General features: G+C 42.0%; 1 protein-coding gene across 1 annotated transcript; it reads right to left on the bottom strand.

Annotated features, from left to right (window-relative positions):
* On the bottom strand, window positions 1-17,105 carry kptn (kaptin (actin binding protein)). The gene is made up of 12 exons (XM_034178914.1): window positions 16,754-17,105; window positions 14,711-14,793; window positions 14,537-14,621; window positions 14,394-14,448; window positions 13,388-13,463; window positions 7,758-7,831; window positions 6,285-6,391; window positions 3,600-3,701; window positions 3,367-3,430; window positions 1,607-1,742; window positions 1,303-1,476; window positions 1-1,188 (listed from the first exon to the last, which is right to left on the bottom strand). Exons 1-12 carry the CDS (start codon window positions 16,959-16,961, stop codon window positions 1,021-1,023), a joined length of 1,332 nt encoding a protein of 443 aa, XP_034034805.1. The 5' UTR covers window positions 16,962-17,105; the 3' UTR covers window positions 1-1,020.
* Between the last annotated feature and the right edge of the window lie 277 nt (window positions 17,106-17,382).

Genomic DNA, 17,382 nt, shown 5'->3' with positions numbered 1-17,382 from the left:
TTTGTTTGACAATTTTCTCAAGGCTACAGTCATCCCTGTTGCTTGTGCATCTTTTCCAACCACCTTTCCCTTCCAGTCAACTTTCCATGAATATGCTTTGATACAGCACTCTGCAAACAACCAGCCCTTTCAGTAACGACGTTCTTTGACTTACGCTCCTTGTGGAAGGTGTCAGTCAATATGTGTCTTATGGACAACTGTCAAGTCAGCATTCTTACCCATGATTGTGGTTGTGTGTACTGAAATATTGTAATATTTTGAAATAGATTTTCTACTTTATTTATTTATTTATTTTTGCAGCTATAGGATTTAATTCTCACTATTAATCTGACAAAAAATGCTTGAAGCATTTACTTGTAATGACTGTAGAATAAACTTCATTTTCTGAAATACCTGACAAAACTTTTTCTTGAAATTCTAATTTTCTGACATGCACTTGTATGTTGTAATGTGTGGTAATCCCATTTCCTTTGTTTTCTTTTTTAAAATTGTTTATTGCATCCACTCTGTACGAGGTCACAAGACAGCTCATTACTGCTTGGGCTGTACATTGGGCTCTGGCAATGAAACGTACTACATACATGTCCTGGATAGAGGATGTGACATCTCATTCTCTCTATGTAATTTAAAGTAAAAAAACAAAAAAAAAAATCGAGAATATCCTCCTTGTGCACATTTTTTCATACATGTTTATTAAACACTTCAGTCTTAACCATGATGGTCTGTGATGAGGTGATGGTCTGGAGGTTAGTGGTGATCAGAGTTCAAATCCCCATCAGACTGGAAAACAATCTGAAGTCCTTTTGTCAAGGCCATTAATGTCCAAGTTGCTCCTGGGGTGCAGTTGAGTGCCTTGCATAGCAGCACCATGACATTAATGTGTGTGTCCGTGTGAGAGAGAGAGATAGCGAATGAGAGGCATCATCGTAAAGTACACTGCATATGTGCATCAGATGGAACCGCATTATATAAATGCAGTTCATTTAACTTACATATGCAAACAAATTGTGCTGTTTTGCCCTAAAGTGACAGCGGTTGAGCTGTGTGTGTGTCTTTTTTCCTTAAAGTAGCATCCTCCTCCTCAGTGTCCACAGGTTTTACTGATTCCATCTCAGAGTTGCCCATCAGCACTGACACTCTCTGGGCGAGCTGTTCAAGGAGAAAATCAGCACAGCTGGTAAGACTGTGCTGAGAAGACAATGGGGGGGGGCACAACAAATGTTTACAAAGCTTTAAAACATCCTAAGCATGTGTTTGTGTTGCTTAGAACTGCGTTAGCTTCAAATGATGTCTGCAGCCTACCTGTAAAATATGCAGTCCCTTTAATGTGAGGACAGCCAACTCTCTTAAGCCATCACCTGTCAAATCTAAATAGGTGATGGACAACAATGGACTGTTAAAGCTCTGCCTCCACTGCAGTTGAAACTGCCCATCACCTCCACTCCCACCCGGATAGAATTTGTAACAAAGCAGTTCCTACAGGGCAGAAAATTATTCATTATCATCAGCTGCTTGCAAACATAATGTCATGTTCCTTCATAATCAGCTGCGCTGGTTCCAAAATGTAATTTGAGATAAATTACCACTCACAAAAAGGTACACTCACCTGTCCATATGTTCCCAAAAGCACCTCTTTCTGATTGTCAAAATCCAGGTCAATGACCAAAGCACATAACACTACGTCCCACTGATCACTCTCCGAAAGGTACATTGAGTGAGACAAGCCATGCTCCTGGATATCTCTGAGAAAACACACACGCTAATGAAACACTGTCCTGACATCAACTGTCACATACGTTAAAGTAGAGCACCAAAGTTGTGGCGAGCTGGCTAATCTATAGCTGCTGTTTCACATGTGATTTACAAATGTTAACGGAATTAGTTGAGTTTGTTCATTCATTCATTTTTATTTTTTAAACAGCAAAGTTGTCTACATATTAATAGCCCTTACCTCACTAACCTTGCCTGCTCTACATGGCTGCAAGGTCAGCTGACTGAAAAATTCCAATGTTATTCATCCATAGGCACAAAGTGTTCCATTTAATGTTTCTAGTCATGAATGGTTTCAAGAGCTGTAGTGGTCGCCGTAAAAACTCCCCCCACCACCCCAACCTCTTCCTCACATTGTCCGAGCTTTATACCCCCGTCACACATAGCAAGAATCGCGCAGAATGGCGTCGGAATGACAAATCGGTGGACATCCTAAACGTGTCAGATTTCAGTTCCAGAACGTTCTGACAGCCATCTGCAAAAGTCCACACAGTTGGTCAAAATTGGCTCGCAGCCCCAAGTCTGATGCACATGTTCAAAACTCTCCGGGCGCGTCGAGATGGGACATCTATCCGACGGCAGTCTGAGCACAATTTACATATTCTGAAGATGCCATAAACAGGAGCCGAAACAATTTGAATAGCTACACATTGATTCATCAAAAGAAAAAGTAAATACGCACTAGTTCGCACTGAAAAAAACCCTGAAAACTCATAAACGTTAATGTAAACTATTATTTAAAAAAAAAAAACAACTCTGGGTCACCAGAGTTTTACACCAGATGGCCTTCCTGAAACAACTCCATACTGAAGAATGAGCAAGAGGAGGTTTGAACCAGGAACCTTCTGCACTGAAAACAAGTGGACTTAATTGCTTGGCCTTCAACCCTGCCAAAAAAAGAACATAGGCAAATAGTGCCAGATTAAATTATTGGCAATAAGCACTTCCTATATTTTGATCAACAAAATATTTGTGATTGATTGGTATGAATGACTTCATAACAAAGTCACTCATGTCACTTGTGATGAAGTCATAAATAGTCAAAAACACTATTACAGACATGTGGATGTTTACTTGGACATTTATCTTGTTGTGTGGGCAGGATGCATGGGGTATTCATGAGCCCTCTAATACCATGGAAAGTAGGTCAGGGTCAGACATTATCCAACCCATCTAAGACCTACATGCAAATTTGGTGGCCCTGAACTCAAGCAGTGGGAAGTTATTGCAACTACTGCATATTTTTCAGTTTTTTTGCTCTGCGACCTTGAAAATTATATGACGGTCACTAATCATGGGGAAAAAAAGATCCTCAAAAGAAGCATATATGGTGCAAATTTAGTGTTCCTGCTGTTAAACTGTGGGAAGTTATTGCCAGTATTCTGTTAGCATGAACACAAAGACAAACAGCATTTCTGTGTCCCCCAACAGGATGACAGGGGGCAAAAAACAGATTTAAGCACCACATGATCTCCACCTTATGTGGCTTCAAAGTGTGTGAAAGTTTTTAAAGTCACCGAAATTGCAATCCTGCCACGGACCTCTGGAAATACACATTTTCTTAGCAAATCAGAGTGATATAAGTGTGAAGGACACCTGTAGACAACAGCCATCTCTATGGTGCTGGTTACCAGAAGGTTAAAGCCTTGCAATTCCACACCTAAATAAAGAAAACAGAAAGATGTCACCAGAAATTAAAAAAAGCTGCAGTCAGATGACATTTTCTTAAGTTACACAATGAAGGATTTATGATTTGATATTTTTTCACAAAAGTTAAGTGAGGAACACACACAAATATTTTTATATATGATGTGAAATGATCCACACACTTTTCTCTCCACTAGACTGTGCAGCCCCAGTTTGGCTCAGAGGAAACAGCAGCACTGTGGAAACTGGACTGTCAAACTGGACCCGCCAACTCTGCAAAACCACTAACACAAACAGAAGATGTTTACTGCCACTACCATACCTTCATGTAACTGAGGCAATGCTTAATCCTGTACAGTTTTTAATATTACAACAGGAATTTTTGTACTAATTTACATACTCGGATCTTCACAAGTTATTTGTTCAAGGTGTCCACTAAGTTCACAAAGTCATATATGTTGCTCTGCCATACTAGTCGCATCCATGCATGTATCGGGTGCAATCAGTCTTATTTGATTAAAGACCCAAATTAACAAACATCTGCACTGAAGAGCACAACTTGTTGTGTGGGCCGCCAGAAGAGGAGGTACTGCTGGCCCACCACCAGAGGGCGCCCTGCCTGACGTGCGGGCTTCAGGCACGAGAGGGCGCTGCCGCCACGGACACAGCCGGGGTTGACAGCTGTCACTCATCAACTCATGACAGCTGTCACCCATCAACTCATGACAGCTGTCACCCATCTCCACTTCATCAATCCACTCCATAAAAGCCGGACGTCATCTCCACCTCGCTGCCGAGATATCATCTACCTGTGAAGGTAATTTCTCTGCTGACTTAAAACTAAATAATAGTCTGGACTCTTTTGCAGCCGTTTTCCTGTGGTGTGCCTTATCTGCTGGATTGGCGGTTGGTGTGAACAGCGACGGCTTCGCTTCACACCCAAACCAGATAAGTGGTTTAACAGGAGCTGCACAAGTGTGTGATTAGAGGTGGAGGTGTCTTTCCACCTTCTGACTGTTTTTGTTACTGGGTGTGCACACACCCACATCTCACTGTTTGTGCTCCTCGCCAGCAGTACCAGATCCGACAGTCGGGGACAGTGATCATCTGGGAATTCGGGACTTGGCGGCTCCAGTATTCACCAGGTTCTGCGGCGGTGTAAATCGTGTGGTTCCGGCTCTTCTCAGGACAGACGTCTTCTATCCTCGAGCCTGCCCACATGTCACCTTGGTGTATTGACTGCTATCAGATTCTGTGATTGTCTGTATAATCGTTGTGCACATTCACAACATTAAATTGTTACCTTTTGGCTCATCTATTGACCGTTCATTTGCGCCCCCTGTTGTGGGTCCGTGTCACTACACTTTCCCCAACACAACTAGTCTGTTTATACATTTAATTGACAAATATGACGTATTTAAAAGGCAAAAAAAAAAAACAACAACAACAAAAGTCCAATTGGGCACAGCAGTCTCGTTTGAGGGTGGGCGCTAAAGAGGTAAATTATGACGCATATGATGTAGTTTTTCTAATTCCAGGGGACCGGCCACAGTATTTTCAATGGGTTTTTGGGCAAATTACACACAAACAAAGTGAAAATGCAAAGAAAAAGTGATGATGCGGTGGGAAAGTGGACATGTGTTGCGGTTTGTTTATGATCCGGAGCCCAAACGTGTCGAGGCAGTTTTGCAGGTGAGAGAACAGAGCTACTCTGGTTAGCTGTGTAGGCTAACAATTACCGACGCGACCTCTCCCATCTGCTTCGTCTTTTTTTTCTCTACTGGGAACCGAAAAAAAAAACTTTTCGCGACTGCTTCAGTGATTGCAGTGGAGAACAAAACAGTGAACAATTTATTCGTGTGAATTTATGCTGTGTATCTATTACGCAACAGAGTGGAGGTCCCCCTAAGTGGTCAAATCCAGTGATATCACACAGGGTTCAAACGAGACTGCGGTGCCCTATTAGCTCCATTTGAAAAGGTTGGATCAGAATTATATTCCTTCATGGACATCTTCATGTTATACTACTATTATGTAAAGTTCCATTGAAATCCACCAATGAGTTTAGGAGGAGTCGTGCTTACAAATCTCAAGTGCAGATAGATAGATAGACAGGGTTATTCATATATAACCCACCCCCCAGGGTGATGTAGGGCGGGGCAAAGGGAATAAAAGGTTTGGCCATTGTCATGGTGACCAATTGTACATATTCTGGACTTGTTTGTTCAAGTGGAATATTTCTGCTGGTGGAAAACTGACTTTGACAACTTTTAGCCAAGGCGTATATTAATCTTGTGTCTGCAATTGTATGCATCCAGGTGAAAAGGGAATAACAGGAGTCTTACTGAAATCCCAAATGGAAATGGAAATGAGGACTAAATCTGATAGCATAAACTGAATGACATTCAGATAAGAATGTTTCTGTGTAGGCTCTCAGTTGTCCAGGTGGTTTCCAAAGTAGAGAAGCTTGAATCTTCGACTGGACTGTGTTGCTTGACGCAAGGACGTTTCGCTTCAAATCGCAGAAGCTTCCTCAGCTAAATTTCTTTTCTACAAGAGTCAAGACAGAAGTCAGACTACCAGAGCAAGAATTTTAGCTGAGGAAGCTTCTGTGATTTGAAGCATAACGTCCTCGCGTCAAGCAACCCAGTCCAGTCAAAGATTCAAGCTTCTCTACTATTCAGATAAGAACTATTTTTCTTCACGTACAATGTTTATTAGCTATATATACACATATATTTAGTAGATTTTAACACTGGGGTTTGTGTAAATGTGCAGACTTGCTCAGTCTTCAGAGGGCTGCAGTGTTCCATGGAAACTGTACGAGTCATCAGATTGTAATGTGTTAGTGTTTGGGTTTTTCTCACCTGGTCCAGTCTGGTTGACCAAAGCCAGTCCAACACAGCCGTTCTGGCAGCCAAATGCTGAGAGTCGGCGGCCACCACTTATACACAACATATCCATCCACAGTACACTGCAGGGGGGAGAGTACACAGCAATAATTCAACAATAGAGGATTAGATGCTTTAAGATGCAGCAGGCTCTGTAAAAATGTGGACAAACTCAAGTTTTAGCTCAAAACAAACAGAAAATTCCAGCCTTCGTCCCAATTACTCTGAAATGGACTATATTGCTATAGCTATAGCATGTTTGTCATCTGAAAGAGACACTCAAAGCGCTTGACAATGATCACACAAACCCGCACTGATATCAGTGTGCTACCATGCGTGACACTCAACTGCACACAGGAAACAAACTGGGGATTAAGGACCTTGCTCAACTGAGGACCCTCTGGTCACAAGCCTGTCGCTCTACCTTCCAGGCCACCACTGCCTTCCAAATGAAGAGCCAATGAAAATCCAACCCCTTTGCACCCAGTTTTGCTCTCAGTTTACATGGAAAACAGAACATACTCTATTTATTAACATTATGACTTGTTCCACTAGGAATATTAAATATTGAACACTATAATTAAAAAAAAAAAACTTCTAGAATGTAAATGGATCATTCACTTTTTCCTGGCTGAAGCTGTGTGCATGTTCAGAGATGTACTACGTCACTCATTTGCATTTGGCATCAGCACCTGTGTTTGTGATGAGGTTACAAAGTGAAATGACGGTGTCATGGAGATAACAGAGGAAAAATCCTCACCATTAATTCTCTTCTTTTAACTTATACATTTGTGATTTTCTGAGTTTTTTTCCTCTGAAAATATTTATTATTGTAATATGTATATGTCGCGGGCATGAACGAGCGAAGCTCTTCAGCATCTCACCATGTCATTTCCGGTTTGTGGCGTTGTCTACCATCGGTTTGTGGCTTTTTACGACAATGTTGTCCGGTTTGTGGCTTTTTCCTCACTGGGCAGATTTTTTTTTTGTGCCATTTCTGGTTTGTGCCTTCGTGTTTTATGCCATTTCTGGTTTGTGCCTTCATCTACGATAACAGCAAGCTTTGCGTCGCTGCACGTCGCTCGTAAAATATGAGGGTTGGTTTTTCACTCCCTCCTCCTGCTCCGTTTTAACCCCTGCAGTGGCCGTAATATGTCATCATATTAATATATGACATTGCAGGCAATGATACATGACATGACTCTCTGTATATAATATTCCTGACAATGATCAACCTTCTTCATATAACCCGCTAATACACTGTCTGACAACTCAGTTCTTCCTTTCCTGCCCACCCACTTTGCCTTTTTCACATCCACAATACTTCATCTTTGTTTTTATGACATATTCAAAATACTGTTTTGCAGTTGTTATTATATGAAAATTAAACTATCACACATATGCCAATTATCTCTTATCCATCCAATAACAAACCACACACAGACTAACTTGCTGGGTAGTTGTTCCAATTCAGGGAAAAGTTTCTCCACTGGTTGTTCTTCAAACTGGTGGAGGGAAGCATTCTGTTGGCAACAAGAGAGTGAGACTAAACGATGACCTGCGCTTTACACAATCACATATAAATGACAAACACTCAACAGCTATTTGAATATGAAATAATAATTTAGTTGTTTCAGTGCTTCAACCCTGTTAATCTCTTTGGCACGAGAACAACACAAATTTCAATGACATGCATAATCTTTGAAACAAAGGTTGTGGCATCGCTTCCCAGCTAGTCCTTTCTGAGTTTGCATGTTCTCCCCGCATTCACGTGGGTTCCCTGTAGGCACTCCGGCTTCCTCCCACTTCCAAAGACACGCCGATTAGGTTAACTGGTGACTCTAAACTGACCATAGGTGTGCGTGCAAGTGTGACTGTTTGTCCATCTATATGTAGCCCTGTGACAGACTGGTCTGCTGTCCAGGGTGTACCCCACCTCTCACCCTGGCTGTTCAAAACAAATCAAATCAAATCAATTTTATTTATATAGCGCCAAATCACAACAAACAGTTGCCCCAAGGCGCTTTATATTGTAAGGCAAGGCCATACAATAATTACGGAAAAACCCCAACGGTCAAAACGACCCCCTGTGAGCAAGCACTTGGCAACAGTGGGAAGGAAAAACTCCCTTTTAACAGGAAGAAACCTCCAGCAGAACCAGGCTCAGGGAGGGGCAGGCTTCTGCTGGCACTGGTTGGGGCTGAGGGAGAGAACCAATCAATCAATCAATCAATTTTTTTATATAGCGCCAAATCACAACAAACAGTTGCCCCAAGGCGCTTTATATTGTAAGGCAAGGCCATACAATAACTATGTAAAACCCCAACGGTCAAAACGACCCCCTGTGAGCAAGCACTTGGCTACAGTGGGAAGGAAAAACTCCCTTTTAACAGGAAGAAACCTCCAGCAGAACCAGGCTCAGGGAGGGGCAGTCTTCTGCTGGGACTGGTTGGGGCTGAGGGAGAGAACCAGGAAAAAGACATGCTGTGGAGGGGAGCAGAGATCGATCACTAATGATTAAATGCAGAGTGGTGCATACAGAGCAAAAAGAGAAAGAAACAGTGCATCATGGGAACCCCCCAGCAGTCTACGTCTATAGCAGCATAACTAAGGGATGGTTCAGGGTCACCTGATCCAGCCCTAACTATAAGCTTTATCAAAAAGGAAAGTTTTAAGCCTAATCTTAAAAGTAGAGAGGGTGTCTGTCTCCCTGATCTGAATTGGGAGCTGGTTCCACAGGAGAGGAGCCTGAAAGCTGAAGGCTCTGCCTCCCATTCTACTCTTACAAACCCTAGGAACTACAAGTAAGCCTGCAGTCTGAGAGCGAAGCGCTCTATTGGGGTGATATGGTACTACGAGGTCCCTAAGATAAGATGGGACCTGATTATTCAAAACCTTATAAGTAAGAAGAACAATTTTAAATTCTATTCTAGAATTAACAGGAAGCCAATGAAGAGAGGCCAATATGGGTGAGATATGCTCTCTCCTTCTAGTCCCCGTCAGTACTCTAGCTGCAGCATTTTGAATTAACTGAAGGCTTTTTAGGGAACTTTTAGGACAACCTGATAATAATGAATTACAATAGTCCAGCCTAGAGGAAATAAATGCATGAATTAGTTTTTCAGCATCACTCTGAGACAAGACCTTTCTGATTTTAGAGATACTGCGTAAATGCAAAAAAGCAGTCCTACATATTTGTTTAATATGCGCTTTGAATGACATATCCTGATCAAAAATGACTCCAAGATTTCTCACAGTATTACTAGAGGTCAGGGTAATGCCATCCAGAGTAAGGATCTGGTTAGACACCATGTTTCTAAGATTTGTGGGGCCAAGTGCAATAACTTCAGTTTTATCTGAGTTTAAAAGCAGGAAATTAGAGGTCATCCATGTCTTTATGTCTGTAAGACAATCCTGCAGTTTAGCTAATTGGTGTGTGTCCTCTGGCTTCATGGATAGATAAAGCTGGGTATCATATGCGTAACAATGAAAATTTAAGCAATGCCGTCTAATAATACTGCCTAAGGGAAACATGTATAAAGTGAATAAAATTGGTCCTAGCACAGAACCTTGTGGAACTCCATAATTAACCTTAGTCTGTGAAGAAGAGTCCCCATTTACATGAACAAATTGTAATCTATTAGATAAATATGATTCAAACCACTGCAGCGCAGTGCCTTTAATACCTATGGCATGCTCTAATCTCTGTAATAAAATTTTATGGTCAACAGTATCAAAAGCAGCACTGAGGTCTAACAGAACAAGCACAGAGATGAGTCCACTGTCTGAGGCCATAAGAAGATCATTTGTAACCTTCACTAATGCTGTTTCTGTACTATGATGAATTCTAAAACCTGACTGAAACTCTTCAAATAGACCATTCCTCTGCAGATGATCAGTTAGCTGTTTTACAACTGCCCTTTCAAGAATTTTTGAGAGAAAAGGAAGGTTGGAGATTGGCCTATAATTAGCTAAGATAGCTGGGTCAAGTGATGGCTTTTTAAGTAATGGTTTAATTACTGCCACCTTAAAAGCCTGTGGTACATAGCCAACTAATAAAGATAGATTGATCATATTTAAGATCGAAGCATTAATTAATGGTAGGGCTTCCTTGAGCAGCCTGGTAGGAATGGGGTCTAATAGACATGTTGATGGTTTGGAGGAAGTAACTAATGAAAATAACTCAGACAGAACAATCAGAGAGAAAGAGTCTAACCAAATACCGGCATCACTGAAAGCAGCCAAAGATAACGATACGTCTTTGGGATGGTTATGAGTAATTTTTTCTCTAACAGTTAAAATTTTATTAGCAAAGAAAGTCATGAAGTCATTACTAGTTAAAGTTAAAGGAATACTCGGCTCAATAGAGCTCTGACTCTTTGTCAGCCTGGCTACAGTGCTGAAAAGAAACCTGGGGTTGTTCTTATTTTCTTCAATTAGTGATGAGTAGTAAGATGTCCTAGCTTTACGGAGGGCAATTTTATAGAGCAACAGACTCTTTTTCCAGGCTAAGTGAAGATCTTCTAAATTAGTGAGACGCCATTTCCTCTCCAACTTACGGGTTATCTGCTTTAAGCTGCGAGTTTGTGAGTTATACCACGGAGTCAGGCACTTCTGATTTAAAGCTCTCTTTTTCAGAGGAGCTACAGCATCCAAAGTTGTCTTCAATGAGGATGTAAAACTATTGACGAGATACTCAAAACAACACTAAAAGGGTCTTGATTTTAGTCATGAGAAAACATTATGCACTATGAGTCGGCCCTGCTGGACACCATTCCAAAGAGGACTTCCATCAATGGCAAAACCACGGGTGGAAGTATGTGTGAGACCGTAGGGAATCATACATATATATGGTGCATCTGTAAAGTATTCACAGCACTTGCCCCATAATGCCCCATAATGACAATGTAAAAAAAGACTTTTTGAGATTTCTGCAAATTTATTAAAAATAAAATATATATATATACGAGGGCTGTCAATAAAGTTACGGTCCTTTTTATTTTTTTCAAAAACTATATGGATTTCATTCATATGTTTTTACGTCAGACATGCTTGAACCCTCGTGCGCATGCGTGAGTTTTTCCACGCCTGTCGGTGACGTCATTCGCCTGTGAGCACTCCTTGTGGGAGGAGTCGGTGTTTCTCCTGTGCCGCCGCACCGCGTCGGCTGCGTCCTGACGCGCGGATCCGTCCGCACGTCTTTCATTAAAAAAATCTCCTTTAACAGTGGAATATCCGGATAAAATGCTGAAACCGACTTCTTCTGAAACTTCTCTGTTCTCTCACGACGTCCTGGATCAATAGAGCCTGAAATGTGGAGGTTTTCAGCTTGAACAGGCTGATGACGCCGCCTGAGAGCGCTGCGCGACGTCTCACACCGTGAAAAGTCCTTAAAGCGACAGAATCACCTCAAAATCTCTCATCAGCTGTTAAAATTTTCACTGAAAACCATCTTAATTTTTCGAACCGTGTCCACTTCGATGTGTCTCACAGGTTTAGAAAAACTTTGATCAAACAACGCGCCAGTCTCTCAGCAACTTCTCAGACAAAGGAATTCCGACGAGGGGCTGGACGACTCCTCCCACAAGGAGTGCTCACAGGCGAATGACGTCACCGACAGGCGTGGAAAAACTCACGCATGCCCATGAGGGTTCAAGCATGTCTGACGTAAAAACATATGAATGAAATCCATATAGTTTTTTGAGCTCAGGTGCATCCTGTTTCCACTGATCATCCTTGAGATGTTTCTGCAGCTTAATTTGAATCCAACTAGTGTAAATTCAGTTGATTGGACATGATTTGAACCTTATAGAACCTTGTAGACACAACTGTCTACATATAAGGTCCCACAGCTGACAATGCACGGGAGGGCACACACCAAGCTTAAAGTCAAAGGAATTGTTTGTAGACCTCTGAGACAGAATTGTCTCAAAGCACAAATCTGGGGAAGGGTACAGAAACATTTCTGCTCCTTTGAAGGTCCCAATGACCACAATGGTCTCCATCATTCATAAATGGAAGACATTCGGATCCACCAGGACTCTTCCAACAGCTGGGCACCCATCTAAACTGTGCGATCGGGGGGAAGGGCCTTAGTCAGGGAGGTGACCAAGAACCCAATGGTCACTCTGACAGAGCTCCAGCATTCCTCTGTGGCGAGAGGAGAACCTTTCAGAAGGACAACCATCTCTGCAGAAATCCACCAATCAGGCCTGTATGGTGGAGTGGCCAGACAGAAACCACTCCTTAGTAAAAGGCACATGGCAGCCCACCTGGAATTTGCCAAAAGGCACTTGAAGGACTCTCAGACCATGACAAACAAAATTCTCTGGTCTGATGAGACAAAGATTGAACTGTTTGGCATGAATGTCAGGCATCATGTTTGGAGGAAACCAGGCGCCATCCCTACAGTGAAACACTGGTGGCAGCATCATGCTGTGGGGATGTTTTTCAGCGGCAGAAACCAACAGACTAGTCAGGATTGAGGGAAAGATGAATGGAGCAATGTACAGAGACATCCTAGATGAAAACCTGCACCAGGGTGCACTTGACCTCAGACTGGGGCGACGGTTCATCTTTCAGCAGAACAATGACCCTATGCACACAGCCAAGATATCAAAGGAGTGGCTTCTCTCGCCTGCACAACCGCCTCGACACATCTGAGCTTTGGGTCATAAACCGCAACACATGTCCACTTTCCACAGCATCCTCACTTTATCTTTGCATTTTCACTTTGTTTGCGTGTAATTTGCAAGTGCCATGTTTCTGTCGCTAGAAGTAGAGAAATTATGTCATATGCATCATATTTTATCCTTTTAGCGCCGCCCTCAAACGAGACTGCACTGCCCAATTACAGTGACAACAAAAACTGGCCATGCTTTAGCTTACTATTAAAAATTTGGTCTGATTCCAATTCCATTCCTGTAGAATTATAAAACATATTCGGGAACATAAGGTTTGATGCTATTAAAGGAAATAAATTAATAAAAATGAGTAATAACTGTAACTTATATTAGTCCTTAGTTTGTTTCCCTCAGTACACATTGATACAAGTTCATCTGCCCACTTCATGGCCTGACCTCCTTGTAGAGGTGGATTCTCTGGTCGTGTCCGCTGAGCAGAAACACCGTCTCCCTGCCTTCATCACACTGCACTCTAGCAGAGAGAGAAGAATAAATGTCTGTGGATCGTGCAGACAACTTCTGTAGGAAATATTTGTTGTTGACGCTGTCTGTTTGTGGTTGACCTACACCAGATCAAATCGTAAACTAAGCTGTTGCCTGTGCAGAAAATTTAACAGTTGACAGTTTCTGTGTAGGCTCTCAGTTGTCCAGGTGGTTTCCATAGTAGAGAAGCTTGAATCTTCGACTGGACTGGGTTGCTTGACGCGAGGACGTTTCGCTTCAAATCGCAGAAGCTTCCTCAGCTAAAATTCTTGCTCTGGTGGTCTGACTTCTGTCTTGACTCTTGTAGAGAAGAATAATCAAGAAGTCAAAAAAGCTGGAGTTTTAAACCTAACCAGACCCCTCCTACCGAGAGGCAGACTGCTATAGGCTGGTGACTAAACAATAGCTCTAATTAGCACCTATTTGACCTGACTACCCCATTGTAAACAGGGGATAAAGCGTGTCTCAGACCCCCTCCCCGGTTATGGCTGGGTTTTAAACGTTTCACAAAGAATGCCTGCTTGACCCCTCTCTCAAACCATTTCTTCTCGCTGGCTAATATTTTAACTTCCTTGTCCTCAAACGTGTGGTTAGTGTCTTTAAGGTGGAGATGAACTGCAGACTGAGGTCCACTGGTGCCCTCTCTGCGGTGCTGGTATAGCCTTTTGTGTAAAGGTTGCTTAGTCTCACCTATGTAGTGTTCGTTACAGTTTTCCTGACATCTGATAGAATACACTACATTGCTCTGTTTGTAACTAGGGATCCTGTCCTTAGGGTACCCTAAGGACAGGAGGAAGCTGAGGAAGCTTCTGCGATTTGAAGCGAAACGTCCTCGCGTCAAGCAACCCAGTCGAGTCGAAGATTCAAGCTTCTCTACTAACAGTTGACAGGTTTACCAGTTCTAAAACAACAAACTTACTCTGTGTGGTACAGCTGGAATGGTGTAAACTGCAACTCCAGGTTGAGGCAACTTTCTATTTAATTAATGGAGAAACACAGACATTACATTGTGAAACATCTGAACACTGACCAACTCTACACACAGCATGACACAAAACTTACGAGCGATGGACTCCAGGTTGAACTCAGAACCAGGCTCATAGTCACAGTAGATATTAAGGAACGGTGTGGCTTTATCACCAGAGTCCTGCAAGAAATCGGTCATAACAAGTGCTGCTTCAGTTGCAGTAAATAATTTACATACAAACTTAGTCATCAATGTTGATATAAAGATACCTTTATAAACGTAATGCCCACTACTAGACCTCTTTTGGGAGGAGACTTCTTGAAGGCATCAATCGATACAATCTCAGCATCAACTTTGTGAAGAAGACAGGATGAGATCACACACAAGGAACTTAAAACATTACAAGTTTCAAGATTAAATCCCAATAAATTCCAAAATATCATTGCATTAATCAAAGAAAATTAGATTACCATATTCAGATACTGCACATCTCCACAAAGAATGAACAATCCTGTTGTCGCAGACTAAACGTACCCCCCCTAAAAATTGGTCCGCCTTGCCTTCACTGTGCATGCGTCATTTGCAACCACAGCAGCACGTCTGAGTCTGACTCTCTACACCCAAAGGGATCAAAGGGAATAATGTGATTATTAACCATCAGATGACAAAGGTAAAACCTCTGAAATCATTCTAAAGTCCATTTTAAGCAGAAAGGAGGCAGTTTTTAAGCAGAAAATGAGGGGGTGAGTTGTTACTGATGCTCTGAAATGATGCTCTCATTGGTCCTCTGTCTTTTATTATGAAATAATGCTGAATTTATGTGGAAATGATTGTTGTACAAAAGCTTTACATATCTGTCGCTGAGATAGATGATGACTGGAGTGCAGTTTTAAAAAGAAACAAGGTGATAATCTGTGACTCGCTGGTGATGCTGAGAAATGACGTTGCTGAGCTCCAAAATGATGCATGCGCAGTGAAGGCAGGGTGGACCAATTTTTAGGGGGGACCGTTTGGCCAATGATACCGGAATTCTGCATTGAGCGTGCCAACGTTACTGAATATTTCTAGTCCTATTTATTGCAACTACTTCATTAATGTCACACCCGTCTTATATATATTTTAGTGTAACACTGGTTTGTTATCGAGGAGGACTATGTGAAAGTTCACTTGCTGATACCCTGCTGACAGGTTTCATCGAGATCAGTGTATTTCTTTTTACGAAATTACCTGTAAAATGCTTCATCTCACAATGTTAAATAATGTATGACATGATGCAAAGTCCCCACTTACAGATCCTGACCAACACCAGCAGTTATTGGGTACTTTGTAGCCTGATCATTTTTAATAACATTTATGTAGATCAGATGAAACTGTTTTTGAGATATTGGTGGAAAATATTGACGTACACTGCATCTCACTATGTAAAAGAAAGCAACCCATGAACTAACTGGTTTTAAGTGGAGTCTTTGTTGACTGATGGCCAGAATGGAAGTGGATATTTGCACGGCCGCCATGTCCATAACTCTCATTTGGCTATTCGCACGGCAAGACTCTGGTGGCAAAACTTGGAACTATTTGTATAAACAAACATACTGCATTCAGGATATCATAACTCCTTTAATATTTTTCGATTTTGATGATTTTTTTTTTTTTATTCGGCTGTGTCCATAACTCTCGTTTCACTATTCGCACGGCAAGACTCTGGTGGCAAAACTTGGAACTACTTGTATAAACAAACATACTGCATTCAAGATGTCTTAACGCCTTTAATATTTTTCGATTTTGATGATTTTTTTTTTTTATTCGGCTGTGTCCGTAACTCTCATTTGGCTATTCGCATGGCAAGACTCTGGTAGCAAAACTTGGAACTACTTGTATAAACAAACATACTGCATTAAATGAGAGTTATGGACACGGCTGCCACGCGAATAGCCACGGCCATCAAGAATACTCAAAATACTGTCAGACTGATGCAACTTGTCAATTAATGGTTTGCCCCCAATGTTATCCTGTCAGGATAAGATGGGTTTTCTTCTCCACAAAAATGTGGAAATTGAACAAGTTGCTATACAATAAGAAATATGTCCACAGACATGGAATAATGTTGTTAATTCCAATACAAAGTTCCTGTATGTTGACCACTTGCAGCCTGGAAAAATATAAATTGCTCTGCAGATTCTGAGAATTATTCTGGGCCGGGCCAGGCTCGATGGCTGGCAGAGGGATGAGCTCTGATTGCTCCTGTGGGTTTTGGCTTGGAGTTCTTTTCCTCCAGCTGTGTAAAAAGGTATCAGAGTGTTGTGGAGCAGCACCTGGTATGTAGGTGAACTGGACCTCTTTGGCCACAGGTCTCATCTTCTGTAGCAGCTCCTGGTATCTGAAACAAACCACCTTTCCTTTAAGAGTGGCTGCCAACAGCTGCTGCTCTCCGGCCTGACAGAGCCCGTAAATGTTGCTTTGCGACGGGAAGCGACTGAAACTGTCCTCCACCAAGGGGAACTCCTGGAGCATCCTGCACATCGACCCCAGATATGGACCACCAGAGGACAAGTCACAGCGTTCACAGCTGTGGACTGTTACGACGCAACGCTCAGTCCACTCACTGTCAATATAACTCCAGAAACTGTCTGTGAATGACTTTAAAAAGTAGAGAAACGGCACAGCGACCCACTCGTCTTTATTTCAGTTTATCTAAACAACGTCTTCTTCTACGTTGTAATTATTGGTGGTCATCCCTCAGCATAATGTTGCATTATCGCCACCTTCGGTGCTGGGGTTTGGCTCGAAACCTTAACTGAAAATGAATTACAAAAAATAAATAAAGAAATAAAATCTGTTTTGTGGACCCGGGGGATGTTAGTTTTCCTATTTTGTGGCCAAATTCTGAAATAGTGAACTAACAGTTGTGTTCCTTCTTCTATGCCTGTGAGTAGTTTGTTTG

The sequence above is a fragment of the Thalassophryne amazonica genome, chromosome 9 (assembly GCF_902500255.1).
Source record: "Thalassophryne amazonica chromosome 9, fThaAma1.1, whole genome shotgun sequence".
Taxonomy (NCBI): domain Eukaryota; kingdom Metazoa; phylum Chordata; class Actinopteri; order Batrachoidiformes; family Batrachoididae; genus Thalassophryne; species Thalassophryne amazonica.
Note: the sequence above shows the minus strand (reverse complement) of the source record. Positions and strands in the feature narration are given on the sequence as shown.

Bases quoted from the DNA above. Each gene is read 5' to 3' on its own strand.
- kptn (XM_034178914.1), bottom strand. From the start codon at position 16,961: ATGTGCAGGATGCTCCAGGAGTTCCCCTTGGTGGAGGACAGTTTCAGT. The intron at 6,392-7,757 runs GTTAGTCTGTGT...TCCCCCCTGCAG, and splicing joins TTGGAACAACTACCCAGCAA to TGTACTGTGGATGGATATGT. The intron at 1,189-1,302 runs GTAGGCTGCAGA...TTGTCTTCTCAG, and splicing joins AGGGACTGCATATTTTACAG to CACAGTCTTACCAGCTGTGC.